Here is a 17,113-nt window from a genome sequence, read left to right as displayed (position 1 = left end):
AGTGTTAAGTGTGAGTCCGTGCCTAGTTTCTGCCATACTAATTTTCAGTTTTCCTAGCAGTTTTTGTCAAATGGTGAATTCTTATCCCAAAAGGGGTGAGATCTTTGGGTTTGTCAAATGATAGGTTGCTATAGTTATTGACTATTTTGTCCTGTGAACCTAACCTATTCACTGATCAGCTAATCTATTTCTTAGCAAATACCAAATGGTTTTGGTATCGGCTGCTTTATAAATATAGTTTTAGATCAGGTACAGCTAGGCTACCTTTATTTTATTTTATTTTTCCACTAGTTCCCTTGAAATTCTTGACCTTTGTTCTTCCATTTAAATTTGGTTGTTATTTTTTCTAGGTCATTAAAACAGTTTGTTGGGAGTCCGATTGGCATAGCATTAAATTCGTGTAGATAGTATTGTCATCTTTATTATATTCACTAGGCCTATCCAAGAGCACTTAATATTTTTCCAGTTATTTAAGTCTGATTTTATTTGTGTGGAAAGTGTTTTGTAATTTTGCTCATTTAATTCCTGGCTTTCCTTTAGTAGATAGATTCTCAAATATTTTATGTTGAGTTTTTTTCAATGGAATTTCTCTTTGTATCTCTTGCTGTTGGATTTTGTTAGTGATGTATAAAAATGCTTTGAATCCTTCAACTTTGCTAAAGTTGTGTATTATTTCTAATAGCTTTTTAATAGAATCTCTGGGGTTCTCTAAGTATACCATCATATCATTTGCAGAGTGGAAATTTGGTTTCCTCATTACCTACTCTAATTCCTTTAATTTCTTTCTCAACTCTCATTAATGATAAAGCTAGCATTTCTGATACAATATTGAATAATAATGGTGCTAGTGGGCAGCCTTGTTTCACTCCTGATCTTACTGGGAGTAATTCCAGTTTATCTCCATTACATATGATGCTTACTGACAGTTTTAAATAGATGCTACTGATTATTTTGAGGAAAAGTCCACTTATTCCTATACTTTCAAGTGTTTTTATTAGGAATAGATTTTGGATTTTATCAAATGCTTTTTCTGCATCTATTGAGATTAATTTCGTTATTAGCATGGCCAATTATAATAATAGTTTTCCTAATATTGAACCAGCCCTGCATTGCGGGTATAAATCCTACTTGATCATGGTGTATAATAACCCTGGGGATGAGTTTCTGTAGTCTTTTTGCTAATATCTTATTTAAGATTTTAGCATCAATATTCATTAGGGAGATTGGTTTATAATTTTCTTTCTCTGTTTTCAGCCTACCTGATTTAGGTACCATGTCTATATTATAAAAGGAATTTGGTGTTAGGACTCCTTCAATCCTTATTTTTTTTTTTTTTAATGTTTATATAGCATTGGAGTTAATTTTTCTTTAAATGTTTGGTAGAATTTACATTTAAATCCATCTGGTTCTAGGTATTTTTTCTTAGGGAGTTGATTAATAGCTTGTTCTATTTATTTTTCTAAGATAGGACTGTTTAACCAATTTACTTTTTCCTCTGTTGATCTGGGCAAGCGATATTTTTTAAGATATTCTTCCATTTCACTTAACGTTATTGAATTTATTGGCATAAAGTTGGGCAAAGTAACTCCTAATTATTGCTCTAATTTTCTCATTAGGGGCTAGTTCTCCCTTTTCATTTTTAAGACTTAACAATTTGATTTTCCTTTTTCCTTTTTTAAATCATATTTGCTAAGGGTTTATATATTTTGTTGGGTTTTTTTCATAGAACCAACCCTTAGTTTTATTAATTAATTCAGTAAATTTTTTTTTTTTTACTTTCAATTTTATTAATCTCTCCTTTTATTTTTAAAATTTCAAGTTTAGTGTTTGGGGTTTTCTAATTTGTTCCTTTTGTAGCTTTTTTTTTACTTGCAAGCCCAATTCATTGACTTTCTTTCTCTATTTTATGCAAGTAGGCCTCTAGAGATATAAAAATTTCCCTTATTACTGCTTTGGCTGCATCCCGCATATTTTGGTATGACATCTCGTTATTGTCATTTTCTTGGGTGAAGTTATTATGTCTATAATTTGCTGTTTCACCCAATCATTCTTTAGTATGAGATTTAGTTTGCAATTATTTTTTGGTCTATTATCCTCTGGCCTTTTATTGAATGTAATTTTCATTGTGTCATGATCTGAAAAGGATGCATTTACTATTTTTTGCCTTTCTGCATTATGTCCTAATATATGGTTAGTTTTTGTATAGGTTCCATGAATTGTTGAGAAGAAAGTGTACTCCTTTCTGTCCATTTAGTTTTCTCCAAAGATCTATCATACTTAACTTTTTTTAGTATTCTATTTACCTGTTTGACTTCTTTCTTACTTGTTTTGTGGTTTCATTTATCTAATTCTGAAGAGTGCAAGGTTGAGATCTTCCACTATTATAGTTTTACTGTCTTTTTCTTCTTGGAGTTCTCTTAACTTTTCTTTTAAGAATTTAGATGCTACACCACTTGATGCATATATGTTTAATATTGATACTGCTTTATTATCTATGCTACCCTTTAGCAAGATATAGTGCCCTTCCTTATCTCTCTTAATTAGATCAATTTTTGCTTTTGCTTGATCTGAGATCAGAATGGCTACCCCTGCTTTTTTGACATCACCGGAAGCATAGTAGATTCTGCTCCAACCTTTTACCTTTACACTGTTATGTATCGCCCTGCTTCAAGTGTGTTTCCTGTAAACAACATATTATAGGATTCTGGCTTTTAATCCAGTCTGCTAGCTGCTTCCTCTTTTTGGGGGGAGTTTGCCCCATTCACATTTATGGTTAAAATCAGCAATTCTATATTACTTGTCATCTTGTTAACTCCTGTTTGTTTTTTTCTTTCCTTCCCTCTTACCCTCCTCCCCAGTATTAAGCTTTTGAGCACCACTTGCTTCTCACAGCCCTCCCTTTTTAGGATCCTTCCCCCACCTTAAAATTCTTCCCCCTTTCTTACCCCTTTTCCTCACAATTTTTGTATTCCCTTTTGCTTAGCTTACTCTTTCCCTTTTCACTTTTCCTCTCCCACTTTTCAAAGAGGTGGGAGAAGTTTCTCCATAAATCAAATATTTCTAATATTTTTCTCTTTAAGCCAATTCTGATGAGAGTAAAGATACACACTATGTTCATTCTTCTCTCCTCTCCCCCCCCCCCCCAATTCCTTCTCTCAGATATAATAGCTTTCCTTTGCCTCTTTGTGAGATGTAGTACTCCCACTTTACCCTTTTTTTCTGGTATAATTTCCTTTACACCTCTAGTTTCTAGAACAAATTATTCATGTGTTCTTTATATATCTTTATAATAGAAATATAGTTCCCAAGATTTCTTTTTACCTTTTTAGGTTTCTCTTGAGTCCTATATTTGGAGATCATACTTTTTGTTTGTTTCCAGTTTTTTTTTTTTTTTTCATCAGAAATAGATGAAATTCACCTATTTCATTGAATGTCCGTCTTCTTTCCTGGAAAAAAATGCTCATTTTGGCTGGGCAAGTTATTCTTGCCTGCATACCAAGTTCCTTTGCCTTTTGGTATATGAGATTTCTGGCCCTTTAGTCCTTTAATGTGGAAGCTGTTAGGTCCCAAGTAATCCTTATTGTGTGTGGCTTCTCTGTATTTGAATTGTTTTTTTGTTTTTTTCCTAGTAGCTTGTATTTTTTCCTTGGTCTGAAAATTCTGGAATTTAGCCACAATTTTTCTTGGAGTTTTGATTTTAGGGTCCTTTTCAGTAGGTGATCGATGAATTCTTTCAGTGTCTATTTTGCCCTCTATTTCTATAACTTCTAGGCAGTTTTCTTTGATAATTTCCTGGAATATAGTGTCCAGGCTCCTTTTTTCATCATATTTTACAGGAAGTCCAATAATTCTCAGATTATCTCTCCTAGATCTATTTTATACCAGGTCTGTTGTTTTCCCAAGAAGATATTTGACATTTTTTCCATTGTTTAATTTTTTTTGATTTTGCTTGACTGACTCTTGGCATCTCCTCCAGTCATTCAATTCCAATTGTTCAATTCTGATTTTTAATGAACTATTTTCTTCACTCACTTTTTAAATTTTCTTTTTCTTATTGTCCAATTGAGTTTTTAAGTGAGTTGTTTTGTTCTTTGGAATTTTTTTCCATTTTGCCAATTTTATTTTTTAGAGAGCTATTTTCTTTTTCCAGTTCACTAATTCTGTTTTCCTTGGAATTGTTTACCTTTTCCAATTCACTAATTCTGTTTTTCAGGGATTTGATTTCTTTACCTATTCTATCTTTAAATGAGTGGGAAGACTTATTCAAACCCTCTTGCCAAGCTTCCCTTTCCTTGCCCATTTTTCTTCTAGCTCTCTTGTAAGAGCCTTTTTAATTTTGTTCTTGGAGAGTCTTGTGTGGTGGGGACCACATCATATCCCTCTTTGGGGGGTTTCATCTGGAGACAGTCTGTTTTTAGTCTCCTCAGGGTTTAAAAAGTCTGCTCTCTATCCGTAGAGAAGCACTCTGTTGTTAGAATGTGCTTTAAGTTTTAGCTCGTTTTGTCAAAGAAGAACCAAAGAAAACAAACTAACAAAAAAAGTAAATGCAGTCTGCATTGGGGGGGGGGGGGGGAGGAGGAAACAGTGAGGCACTAGCAGGATAGCAATGGCTGCGCTGGCGCTGTGCTCTGAGACTCTGAGAGCTGTGGAGTCACTCCAGGTGGGTGTGGACAGGTTCTGAGAGACCCTAGTGTTTTGGGGTTATAGTCTTTACTCCCTGCGTTTATGGTTTCTCTGCTGATTTACTAGCTTGCTGCCAAGGCAAAGTAGCCACACTGTGGTAAAGTTCTCCCCACAGATTTTCCGCTGGCTGAAATACCACACCCTTCCCCGTTCAGGTCTGCCCAGTGTGAGCTACCTTCTGTGCTCTCACTGCCTGCCTTCAGTCTGCACCTCATCTAACTGTCCCCACCGGGAGCAAAAAGGACCTTTTCTGACAAATTTCGAGGATATCTTCTTTTGGTAATTATTTGTGGATTTTTTCAGTCAAGCTCTAATTCTGAGGCCTTGTCGTGAAATAAAGTATTCTGAGATCAAGAGGAGCTTAGATTGATGTGTGTGTGTCCTCTCCGCCATCTTGTCCAGAAGTCTAGTTTCTCTGTTCCTAAAGAAAACTTTTGAATTGTAAGCAGCTTGGGATATTTCATATCCTAAATATTGAAAAAGGAGCATGCCTTTGAATTTTTTCTATGTGCAATTGGTAGTTCCGTAGTGTTTCTATGGTCTTTTGTAGACATGTTTCTATAACATTTGCAGGTGCAGATCCCAAGATATCCATGTAATGTTATAACATAATTTTTGGAAATGCTTTTCTTAGTGGAATAAAAGCAACAGCAACATACATTTGACACATAGTAGGGCTGTTTTTCATTCCTTGTGGCAAAACTATCCATTCATATCTTTTATAAGGCTCAGCTAAGTTAATACTGGGCACTGAAAGAGCAAATCTCTTCATAATCCTCCTTATCTACAAAGATAGAATAGAAACAATCCTTAATGTCTATAACCCAAAGATGCCATTGTCTGGGCTTATTGAGTAGGGGATGGAACTCCAGGCTGAAGAGTTCCCATAGTTTCCATCTGTTCTTTTCTTTTCTGAAATCAGTCAACAATCCTGCATTTTTAGATTTCTTTTTTACTACAAATACAGGAGAATTCCAAGGACTTAGAGAAGGTTGTAAGTGTCCTTAGTCAAGTTGCTCTTGTAGTATATCTAATAAGGCCTGAATTTTATCTGACTAAGGGCCACTGTTCTATCCACACTAATGTATCAAGTTTTCCACTGAATAGGAACAGGTGAGAGTGTTCGCAGGCCTTGCCTAAAAACAGTAGCCCTGCCTGAAAAACCAAAGTACTCAATTGTAATCCTAACTGTTGTAGGATGTCTCTACCCCACAGATTGATGGGGATTTTTTTTAACTACAAAAGGAGTAAACACTCCTGTTTTACCTTCAAATTTCAGCTTCAAATCGATCCTCCTATGCCAGACATATGGGTGTCCTGTCGGAATCTTTGGCCAATGACTGCGCCAGTTGGCAGCTCTAATGACCGTACGATCTGCACCCGTGTCTACCAACTCTTTCAATGGTATGTCATTTACATAGATAGTGAGCAGAGGATGGTCAGCTGTAACTGCTGCAGTCCAGAATATTCCTGGATTCTTTTGCTGGAAGTCAAAATCTGGGTAAATATCACCAGATTGCCTATCAGGCTGTCAGGAGTGTGTCAGTAAACCTGATGCTACTACTTCTCCTGGGTGATAGATCACACATTGTCTACCTGTATTAGTAACTGGGATATTAGCTACATGTTCCCCAATTTCCCAAATCAGTGCATGGATAAACACTGTTTTGTAACCACTCTTACAAGGTAAAATGATCAAGCCCACTCCTTGGGGAGGCAAGGGTTCTATAGGCTGGAGAGGGATAGATTTTACCTCTCAGGGGATAGTCCTAGCGGCATACAGCTCTGTTCTCCCTAATTACAGCCTCCTTCCCCCATCAGGTTGCTTTTCAGCTGATTGATCATGTTTAAAGACACTCTAGATGTAACATCGGCTGCCATCATGCCCCCAAGTGTGTTTTGCCTGGGGCCCTGGGGCTAAGTCCTCCTTTCACCTTTCCCTGAATCAATGTACATTCTGATCCCCAATGGAAGCCTTTGTTGCATTTTGAACATGGGTTTTGGGTCTTGTTCTCTCATCCTGCTTTCTCACTCTGTCTCTGTGCCAACATTGAGCTTTCAGTGCCCTACTTAACCACATTGAAAGCATTGATGAGTCTCTCTGGAAGTCCTTTGCCAAAAGGCATCCTGTCTTCCTATGTTTGGATCTTGTGAAGTCTGCATCATAGACTGTCTATAAAAGTATTTGTGCCCACTGTGGCACAGCATCTTATGATCTCCTCTAAAGGAGCATCCTTGCGCAGTCCTAGTATAATTCTTCTACAAACCTCATTAGCATTTTCTTTAGCAAGCTGTCGTCTTATAATTTCTGTTGCTGCATTTTCACCAATAGTTTATATGACAGCTGTCTGCAGACTTCCACCGAAATCAGCAAAGGGTTTATTTGGACCTTGTACTATTTTCGTGAAGGCTTCCCCTCTATCTTGTCTTCCTGGGAGGCTGCCCCATGCTTTGATAGCAGCAGAAACAATTTGCTCATCTGCTGCTTATAAGGTAATAAATCTGTGCTAAAGTATCTGCATGAGGACCTATATCTGCCAAGTGATCAAAGGTGACTGGCATATGAACTCCAGGTTGCCTATTTCATTGGAGTTCTTAACTGTCTTCATGAAAGCCACAACAAGTTTTGTCCAGGTTCTAAGCATGTCTGCTATAGATTTCCAATCACTAGGGGTTAAAACTTCATAAGCCAAATTCTCTAATACTCTAATCTTAACATAAGACTATGTAGATCCATAAAGAGTGCAAGCCCTTTTCAGATCTTTGATTTCAAGATTAAAAAGAGTGTATCTTCTATTTTCTTGACCTGAAGAGTCAAACTCTTCAATTATAGGGTGTGCTTCTATTCTCAAATCAGTTGTATTCTGTCCTTCCTTTTTAGCTTTAACTAGGGCCTTTTGTAATCATGTCATAAGGGGTGGGAAGGCTGTTGCATGGGTGGTGCTAATGGTGTCACTGCCCCTCCCACTCCTCCCTCCACCCAAGAAGGCAAAAGTAAGGGGGGGAGGGGTAGTGGGTAGTGGAGGTGGAAGTGAAACTGAGCTGTGAAAGTGGGAAGCATCATACCTCTTAAGTTCATCAGCACTGTACTTAACTCTTTTCTTGTCCAACTTTCCATGCTTTTCAGCTACTTTGTCAATACCAAATCCCTCCTACTCTTTCTCCTCACACTTCCTTGTCTGGCTGTCCATTTCAAAACTTTTTCTTTTTTTAGAACTTATGGGCTTCTTTAAAGGAATTGAATCAGGCCCTCAGCGTTGTAATATTCAATTAGTTGCTCTCCCACTAGTCCCCCATATCTGGCTCTAATTTTTCTAACTTAGGGAGCTAAGAAGATGTACACTCTGATATATTTAACAGCCCAGTGATCTGCTTTCAAGTTACCAACAAATCTTGCTTCTTTATTAACCTAATTACGCATGCTACATACTTCCTTCAGGGTGGGGAAGGCTCTTTTTCTTGCTCCATTTCAGCTGAAAAATGAAAGTGACTAGTTTACCCCTTACTAAAGTTTTCTGCTTGTCTATTTTTATACTCAACCTCTTTCCAGATCACAGGGACTTATCCACTGAATCGTGTGTTATGTCCATAGCCTCATGCCTAAGACCTCAAATTTAGTGCCCTATGTTTGGGCACCAAAATGTAAACTCTGGAACACCTCTCTGGAGTATCTCTGGATGAGCCTTAGTCTTATGGTGATGAAGGCAGGAGAGCCCCCAGAAGGATCTCTATTTCTGTCTCCTCCTGTGTCTCCTCTGTGTGTCTGAGCCTGAGATCTCAGTTCTCATCTCCAGTCCTCTCAGCCCTTAAAATACCTCAATATGATTACAGCATTACATCATACTAAGTATATGCCAACTAGATTGATTACATCATTATATCACACTAAATATATGTGAACTAGAGAACCATTATCTCTTCAATCACACTGAGTAAAATCACACCTTACTTTTAGTTTCCTTGCTTCAAGTAGAACACAGGTGGTCACACCCTCCCTAACTTGTCAGGGAGGGAGGTAAGCAATTCCAAAGGGAAAATAGGGAGCCAAACAAGATATTTTTAGCAGGTTTCCTCTGGGCTGAAGAATCTTATGCCTCACTCATAGTTCCCCCACTATCTGCAGCCCTCTACAAGAATAATGTGTGGGATGGCAGTGTGCAACCCCTGACTCAAAGTGATTACTCATGAGATTTCTCAAAGTGAAGATTAGAAGTTTTATTTAGAATCTCTGGAGAAGTGGGCAGTCTGCTCGCTGAGTCTGAGAGAAACCTATGGGTACAGAGTTAGAAGCCGACTATATAGTCAAAACCATAGGAACCCGTGACCCCCATGCTTTATCTGGTTAATTTTCACTCTTTGCTCAATGCTTGCTCAGCAGGTAGCAAAGGTTTGCTAAATTCTAGTCAAGCCAATATTGTTGACTTATTGCAGATGTGTTGCCTGTTTATTGTGTTCATGTTTGCTAATGCTTGCTTGAGCCCATATAAATACAAAGAGTTTCATTTTTCCCAAACCCATCAGACCCATACCTTCATAAACAAAAATTTAGGTTATAGGTTCAATCCATTTTATGATTTTGTGAGATATAACATAATTCCTCCCAGTACTGTAATCTTCAATGTTTTCCTTTGATATAATTGTTGTACTGCATTGTTCTTTTAGTTCTCTTTACTTTGTTCTGTATCAATTTCTACAAGTTCCCAAGTTTTCCTTCTTGTTTCTTTATATTTGTCATTTTTTTTTTAGTTCAGTAATTTACTATGATATATATCCCACTTTTTGTTCAGTCAAGCCATTCTCCAAGTGACAGACATTTATCTTACTAAAAAATAGATATTAGTACTATTAAATTACAAATTATTTTGTAGAAATTTTGTGCCAGATCTCACCTCAGCATTAGTGTTCTTGTTTTCTCCTATCCCATAATTTGGAGTTGGAGCATTATTTTACATAGTTGTTGATAGTTTTCGTTTCTTTGGTCAGAGGCTCTTGAACCAAAGTGTTCTTCATGATTTTGTGGTGATTATTTTATAGATTTTTTTTTCTAATACAAATCTTTCCCTTTTACTTTGTCTTGTAGTTCTGGCTGAATTTTTTTTCATAATGCAAAAGCATTTTGACTTTTTGCACTCAAAATTTTTTATCTCATCACTTCTGTTTATCACACTTTTATCACACTATTTAATGAAGACTTCTATTAGGGTTAGTTCTAGAAGTTATTTCTTGCCCTCTTAGCTAACTTTTCTTTCTTTCTTTTTTTTTTTTTTAAATAGCTTTTTATTTACATACATGGGTAATTTTTCAGCATTGACAATTGCAAAACCTTTTGTATTTTTCTCCTCCTACCCCTCACCCTCTCCCCCAGATGGCAGGTAGACTAATACATGTTAAATATGTTAAAGTATTTTTAAATATAATATATGTATACATATCCATATAGTTATTTTGCTGCACAAGAAGAATCAAACTTTGAAATAATGTACAGTTAACCTGTGAAGGAAATAAAAAATGCAGATGCACAAAAACAGAGGGATTGGAAATAGTATGTAGTGGTTCACACTCATTTCCCAGAGTTCTTTTGGTAGGTGTCTTAGCTAACTTTTTAATGATGTGATCTTTTAATATTTAGGTTGTTATTGTGGAGTTCATTGTGGTGGCATATGGTGTAAAATGTTGGTCTAAATCTAGTTTTTGTCTAAAGTATTTTCCAAGGGCCCTTCCCAGCATTTTTTTTTTTTTTTTTTTTTTTTAAGAATTGTGTGACTTCATTAATACTTGGTTTCTTTGAGTCTGATAAACTTTGCTATGTTGAACTCACTTCTGGTTATTTTTTGCCTATTTCATTCCATTGATCTACTTTTTTTTTTTTTTAAGTTAATTTTTATTTTTCAAAAAAATGCAAAGATAGTTTTCAGCATTTTACCCTTTTAAAACCTTGTGTTCCTTATTTTTCTCCCTCCTCCACCTAGACAACAAATTATCTAATACAGGTTCATGTGTGATTTTTCCAAAAATGTTCATGTTTATTATGCTGTATGAGAAAAATCAATTGATATACTTTTTCTAACTTTTTAGTTAATACCAAATAGCTTGAATACAGTTTTATAATATACATGGCACAAAGGTGAGAGGGGCTGGGTCTGAAATCTTAAGATCCAAGTTAAAATCTATCCTTAAATTAGCCATGTGACCCTGGGCAAGTCACTTAAGTCTTTTTAACATCAGTTTTCCCCCAACTGTAAAATAGGGGGGGAAGACTTTCTGCCCAAGTTTTTTTTTTTTGAAGATCAAATGAGATAAGTATTTAGCACAGTGCTAGGCATGTAGTAGGTGTTATATATAAATGTTAGCTATTACAGTTGGATATTAATTTGAGAGATCTGGTAATGCTAGGTCTCTTCCCTTTTTTTCCCCCCCAAACTAATTTTTATTGATTTCTTTTTTTCATCCCCTACATTTCCATTTGTATCTCCCCCTTTCCCAGAGAGCTGTCCCAAGGAACAAAGGTTATTTCTCAAAAAAGATGAAAGAAAATGAGGGGGGAAAATCAATATATGAAAATATTTTAGATGTTCTACACTCAATAGACTTCCCATTTCTGCAATCTAGTTAAAGTCCCTTTTATATCTTATGTGCTATTTTTCTTGAGTTTCTTTAGCTTGTTATTGAAGTGTTCTATTTTTTTCTTGGCCTCTAGGTAAATTCTTTGATTTTTATTCATTTCTATAATATAAGCTATAAGCAAGCGTTTGGTAGTGTGAATAAAAAGAGCATTGAATGTGAAGTCAGAAAAGTTCTAGCTCTTGACCACTATTTTATGATAATCATAGAATTTAGATTAGGAAGGAATTTTGGGGATTCTAGTTAAATACTCTTATTAACTTTTGAACATTTTCTTTATACAATGAGGATTATAACATTTGGGTTATCTACCTCACTTGGGGATCAATTTTTGTAAGCTGAGTACTTGTGCTATTTTTATTCAAAATCCTTTGTGTATGCAGATGTTCCCAACTCTGAATTCTCCACTATTGAACACTAATCTAATTTCTAATGCTTACTTCTAGTATCCAGTTGTCACCTCAGGCTCAAAATAATAAAAATCAACTTAAAGGTTCAGGTATACATGTAAATACATTGGCAAGATAAGAATTTTTTCAGAAAAAAATCCTTTTAATAATTGATGGTTATAAACAGATTGAACTCTTTGTTTTCCCCTTTGCCTCTTCTCAGCAAAATAGCTTATTACTTTTTTTTTTCTTTTCTTTTATTAAAGCTTTTCATCTTTAAAACATGTGCATGGATAACCTTCAATACTTACCCCTGCAAAACCTCACGAATAACTTATATCCTAAGTGCTTCAAAACCTTGTACTTTTTTTGTTCCTTCCTCTTTAGCAACCATGTTTTGTTGATTGTTTGCAGTGACTGGTATCTATCCTTTTTCCATTCCTACTACAGTGTTAATCCAGACTCCTGATCATTTTCCACCTGGCTTTTATCTGGTTTGGTCAGATTAATTTGTAAAAGCTTTACTTTTATCATGTCAGTCACTCTCTGATCTTTTGTTAGGAATTTTTAAGATCCTTAGACTATTAAGTTAAGGCTATCATGCTCCCCATTGTCTTTTAGAAATTCCCTATGAGAAACTTCTGATCTAGTCTGACGTGTTTATTTGTCTTTCTCCTTCCATACTTTTTGTTTATATTTTCTCATTCAAACCAAGGCAATGAGTATTATTTATTTACCATCTTATCACTGTCATAATAAAACAACCCACCTTCTGTGACATTCAGATTTTACCCTCCTTTATTCAAATAAACCCCAACTCCAAATAACTCTTTCTCTCCTCAGAAACCTATGTGTTAATTACTATAAGAACTCCCCAGATCTTAATTTTTTTTTCCTCTGCTGCTTCTTTGGGGTTTTGCCTTTCCCTGTCAACTGCAAATGTACTAGGGCATAAAGCTAATGAAAAGAGCAGATATTTTCTCTCTTAGTATTAGTGATCTGTCATTTGAATCCAAAAGCATTATCTCCTATTCAGAGATAATCCAAAATTCACTCCTCCTTTTTGTAGATTAGTGACAAACCTGGAGAGATCATAGTATGCCCAAGGTTACACAACTAGGATTAGAACACAGATTTTGATTTCCAAATCACTGTAGCACATTTGTCCTTACCATAAATGGGCAAAAGAAATGCCAACATACGTTACAGGCATTTTGAAAACCAAAGCACTGTTGACTGCCAGCCTTTCTATTAAGCATTAGTGGTGGCATGGTATAGTGAAAAGATTAGATGTATAAGCAGAAAAAGGGTAAAGTGACTTAAAATTTTCAGTTTTAGATCTGATTTACTTAGAAGCCCTCAAGTAAAAGATCATTTCATAGATGTTACGGGATCGATCTAGGTTTGAAACTGAGCCTTGCTACTTAATAGCAATATCAATTTTGGCAAATTAATTGAGCTTGATTTTCTTTTAAATAAAGTAGGAATGATAAATAGATTGTATTACCTATTTCACATTATTATTAAAAAGATCATATTAATAAATTTTCTTAGTATAAAAATCCTGCAATAGTCAAGTATGTAAGAATCATTATCACAGTCCCCTTCTGTGTTAGTTCTGTTACAAATGTTGTTCTTAATTGTAGTTTTCTTCTCACTCAATTCATGTGGCTTTTTTAAAAATAAACTACAACTATCTTTCCAGCTTCGATGACCATTATCCTACTTCAAGTATTTTGCAGTCCCGCCTGCATGCCATTTTTTGTTTCCATGCCATTGTACTGACAACCCCAGTCACTTGGAATTCATTCACCTATTACATTCACTTCAGTGAATTTTTACTTTTTATTACTCTTTCATTTCTAAATACATCCTTCTCCCCACTCATCTCCAAAGAGTCTTTCTGTATAACGAAAAATAAGAGTGAAAAAAAAAATTGGGAGAATTAACCAGTATATTAAGAGACTCAGTATATTCAAATATTCCATATTCATAATCCTCCAACTAGTACCTCCCTTTCTTTGTAACTCTCACATATCTTTGAGGCTAACCTTGGTCATTACTTGACAGTATTTCAGTTCTTTCTATTTACATTGTTACTGTTTATATTGCTTTCCTGGTTTTGCTTTCTTCACTTTGTATCAGTCAATTCATATGTCTTTCTAGGGCTTTCTTGTTTCATATTTAATATTTTCTTAAATAGTACATTATTAATCTTCATTGTCTTGAACTGCTCTAGTGGGTTTTCTTGGCAAACTGGTTATATATTCCTAATGAAGAGATACTTTGATTTTTTTTTTTTTTTCCTAAATGAGATAACAAACATAAGACGTTATATGACTGTTGAAAATTTCAGGTTTATCCAAAATTTTTATCGATAATCCCAAATGTTTTGTTCATGTGCACATTAAGTATTGTGGCACTACAATTATTTTCTTTTGTAACATTTTCTTTGGTGTCATAGTTTTTATTATTTTTAATTTTTGGTAATTTTTATTAGATTTTTCATTAAACCAGTAATAACTACAATAATAACTTGCCTCTAAGCTCCAAGTTTGTGTACATTTTGTAATTGTAAAATAAAATTTTATTTTACTTTGTAGTTATTATAAGACTATAATGACTCTTGAATATGAAATTATCAAATATAATTATGAAACAATTATGAGTATTTTATGTGGAAATTTATTTTTTGTTAACATTTTAAGTTCTAAACTGTCTTCCTTTTTCTTTCCCTATCTTAAACTAGAAAAGGCCACTATTTCCTTTATGCCCATTTCTTTTTCTTTATTTTTACACATTGCTTTATGAATCATGTTGAAGAGAATAAAAGGGAAAAACCATGGGAGATAATATATTTTAAAACAACAACAAAAACCAAAACAAAACTAGAAAAAAAGAAGGGAACAGCAGGTGTTGATTTACATCCCATCTCCTTAGTTTTTATTCTGGATGCAGATGGCATTTGCTTTAGATCACTGAGCCACTGAGAAGAATCAAGTCTTTCATCACACAATTTTACTGTTATTGTGTGCAATGTAGGTTCTGCTTGTTTCGCTTGGCATCAGTTCATGTAAATCTTTCTAAGCCTTTCTGTAATCAGCTTGTTCATCATTTTCTGTAAAACATTTACCACGATTTGTTCAGCCAATCCCCAGTTGATGGGCATCCATTCATTTTCCAATTCTTTGTTATCACAAAAAGAGCTGTTTAAATATTTTTGTACCTATGGGTTCTTTTCCCTCCTTTGATTTTCTCAAGATAAAGACCCAGTAGTGGTACTACTGGGTCAAAGAGCATGATAGACCCTTTGGGCATAATTCCAGATTGTTCTCCAGAATGGTTAGATCATTTCACAGCTCCACCAACAATGCATTAGTGTTCCAGTTTTCTCTTGATCCCTTCCAACATTTATCACTATCTTTTCCTGTCATCTTACCAACCCAAGAGGATGAGGTGGTACTTCAGAGTTGTTTTAATTTGCATTTCTCTAATCAATAGTAATTTAGGGCATCTTTTCATAACTATAAATGGCTTTAATTTTAATTAATCATCTGAAAATTGTTCATATCCTTTGACCATTTATCAATTGGGGAATGACTTGCATAAAGAACTGTGTCAAATTTATAAGAAGACATTTTAGAAATCAGATACACTGGCAGTAAAGAGTTCTTTTTTCTCAGCTTTGAACTATAATCTGTTCGTTTGTGCAAAATCTTTTTAATTTATTGTAATCAGAGTGTCTATTTTGCCTTTCAGAAATTCTCTAGTTCTTCTTTGTTCATAAATTCCTCCCTTCTCCAAAGATCTGATAGGTAAATCATCCCATGCTCTCCTAATTTGTTTGTGATATCATCCTTTATGTATCCATTTTGACCCTATTTTGGTGTGAGGGTGTGAGATATAAGTCTATGCTGAGTTTCTGACATATTTCTGTCTTCCCAGCAATTTCTGTCAAATAGTGAGTTCTTATTCTAGAAGCTGTAGTTTGGGGGTTTATCAAATACTAGATTGCTATATGCTTTGATTATCGTGTTGTGTGTATCTAATCTATTCCACTGATCCACTACTCTACTAAATGGTTTTGATGACTGCTGCTGTTTCTTTTTTTGAACAAAGGTTTTGAAATACACGGCTCAACACCAGTGTCTTAAATCTGCTTCTGCATTGAGGCTTTTTTCTTCCCTTTATTTCAATTTAAAACAAGAATAAAGTGAAAATCCTTACACAAGCACTTTGTGGAAATTAGTAAGAGAATTTTACAAGTTTTCTTACTGAGAGATGGAAACTCATTTTTAATTTTCAACCACTTAAGCAACTGACAAAAATGAACAGCTAGTTAAGATAGAAAGTGTTTGCTTTCTTCTGGCTAAAGTATTATTACATCTATTATGTAGGCAATAATTTTTATAAGAAAAGAGTCTCTTTACATGGAGCTTTTTTTTTTTTTTCTCCCCCTACTATGGTCATAACAAAGCATGTATTTTTAAGATAAACAGTTGAACTACTGATCAGTATTATTAACCAGTTCATTTGAAAATCTGCCAGACAGAAAAGCAGTAACAAAAAGATAAATTTTAATCAGAAAACAGCCTTAACACTTCAAAGAAATATAAGATTTGTTTCCACAAAATATTGTTGTATTTTTAAGATGGCTTATAATGTATATACTCAATAATCTTGGTTTTCACACAACCTGACATTTGATCTGCAAGAAACAACTTTCTCGGCATAGCCGGGAAGCCAGTATCTTTTAGCTTTGAGAAGCACAGTTAGGGGCCTGACATGGAGGAGGGGAGGGGTCAGCATAGCCTTGGGGGCGGAGAAGCTTTCTCCAGCAGCCAGGCTCTAGAGGTCAAACCATCACCTACTATAATATAGCCCCAGGAATTGGAAACACCAACCTGGCCTCTGCCTGGGCCAGACAAGCATCACTAGGACCACAAATTAGCACCAGGGAAACTGCCCTAACCATTCTGGCCAGCTCACCCTCTCTGCACAACTCAGGGCAGTGTTAGTGCAGCACTAGGTACAAGAACCCTGAAAACTGTACCCCTTCCACCTGATGAGCAAAGCTCAAATTTAAAAGAAAAGAGGAAGGCTGCCCTCTGTGCACCACATCCCCCATAGAGGGGGAAAAAGCACCTGGAATAGAAAGTTGTGAAAGGGGAAGGACAAGACAACAGACGAGAACAATGTTAAAACCCCAAAGAAAAATGGTATTTGATCTTAAGCCCAGAACTTTACAGAAGAGCTCAAAAAGGAGCTTAAAACTCTTTAAAAGAAAAAACTCAAAAGCAAAGTATAAGAAAAATTGGGAGGAAAAGAGTGATGCAAAAGAATTGTGAGAAAGTTAACAGATTAGAAAGAACAACTGCTTAAAAATACAGTTGGTCAGATGTCAAAGGAAGTGAAAAGGT

General features: G+C 35.2%; 1 protein-coding gene across 7 annotated transcripts in view; it reads left to right on the top strand.

The window, feature by feature from the left end:
- Window positions 1–17,113, top strand: part of TRIM24 (tripartite motif containing 24) — a 117,949-nt gene that overhangs the window by 8,088 nt on the left and 92,748 nt on the right. Inside the window, exon 1 of one of the 7 annotated variants that reach the window (XM_051961779.1) lies at window positions 5,988–6,087. The exons of the other annotated variants lie outside the window; for them this stretch is intronic. Within the exon in view, the coding sequence (XP_051817739.1) occupies window positions 6,045–6,087 (43 nt within the window). The 5' untranslated portion in view covers window positions 5,988–6,044. Of the gene's footprint in view, window positions 1–5,987; window positions 6,088–17,113 lie in introns of those variants that run through there. 7 annotated transcript variants of the gene reach the window in all.

The sequence above is a fragment of the Antechinus flavipes genome, chromosome 5 (assembly GCF_016432865.1).
Source record: "Antechinus flavipes isolate AdamAnt ecotype Samford, QLD, Australia chromosome 5, AdamAnt_v2, whole genome shotgun sequence".
Lineage (NCBI taxonomy): Eukaryota > Metazoa > Chordata > Mammalia > Dasyuromorphia > Dasyuridae > Antechinus > Antechinus flavipes.
This window is presented reverse-complemented; position numbering and strand designations above follow the sequence as displayed.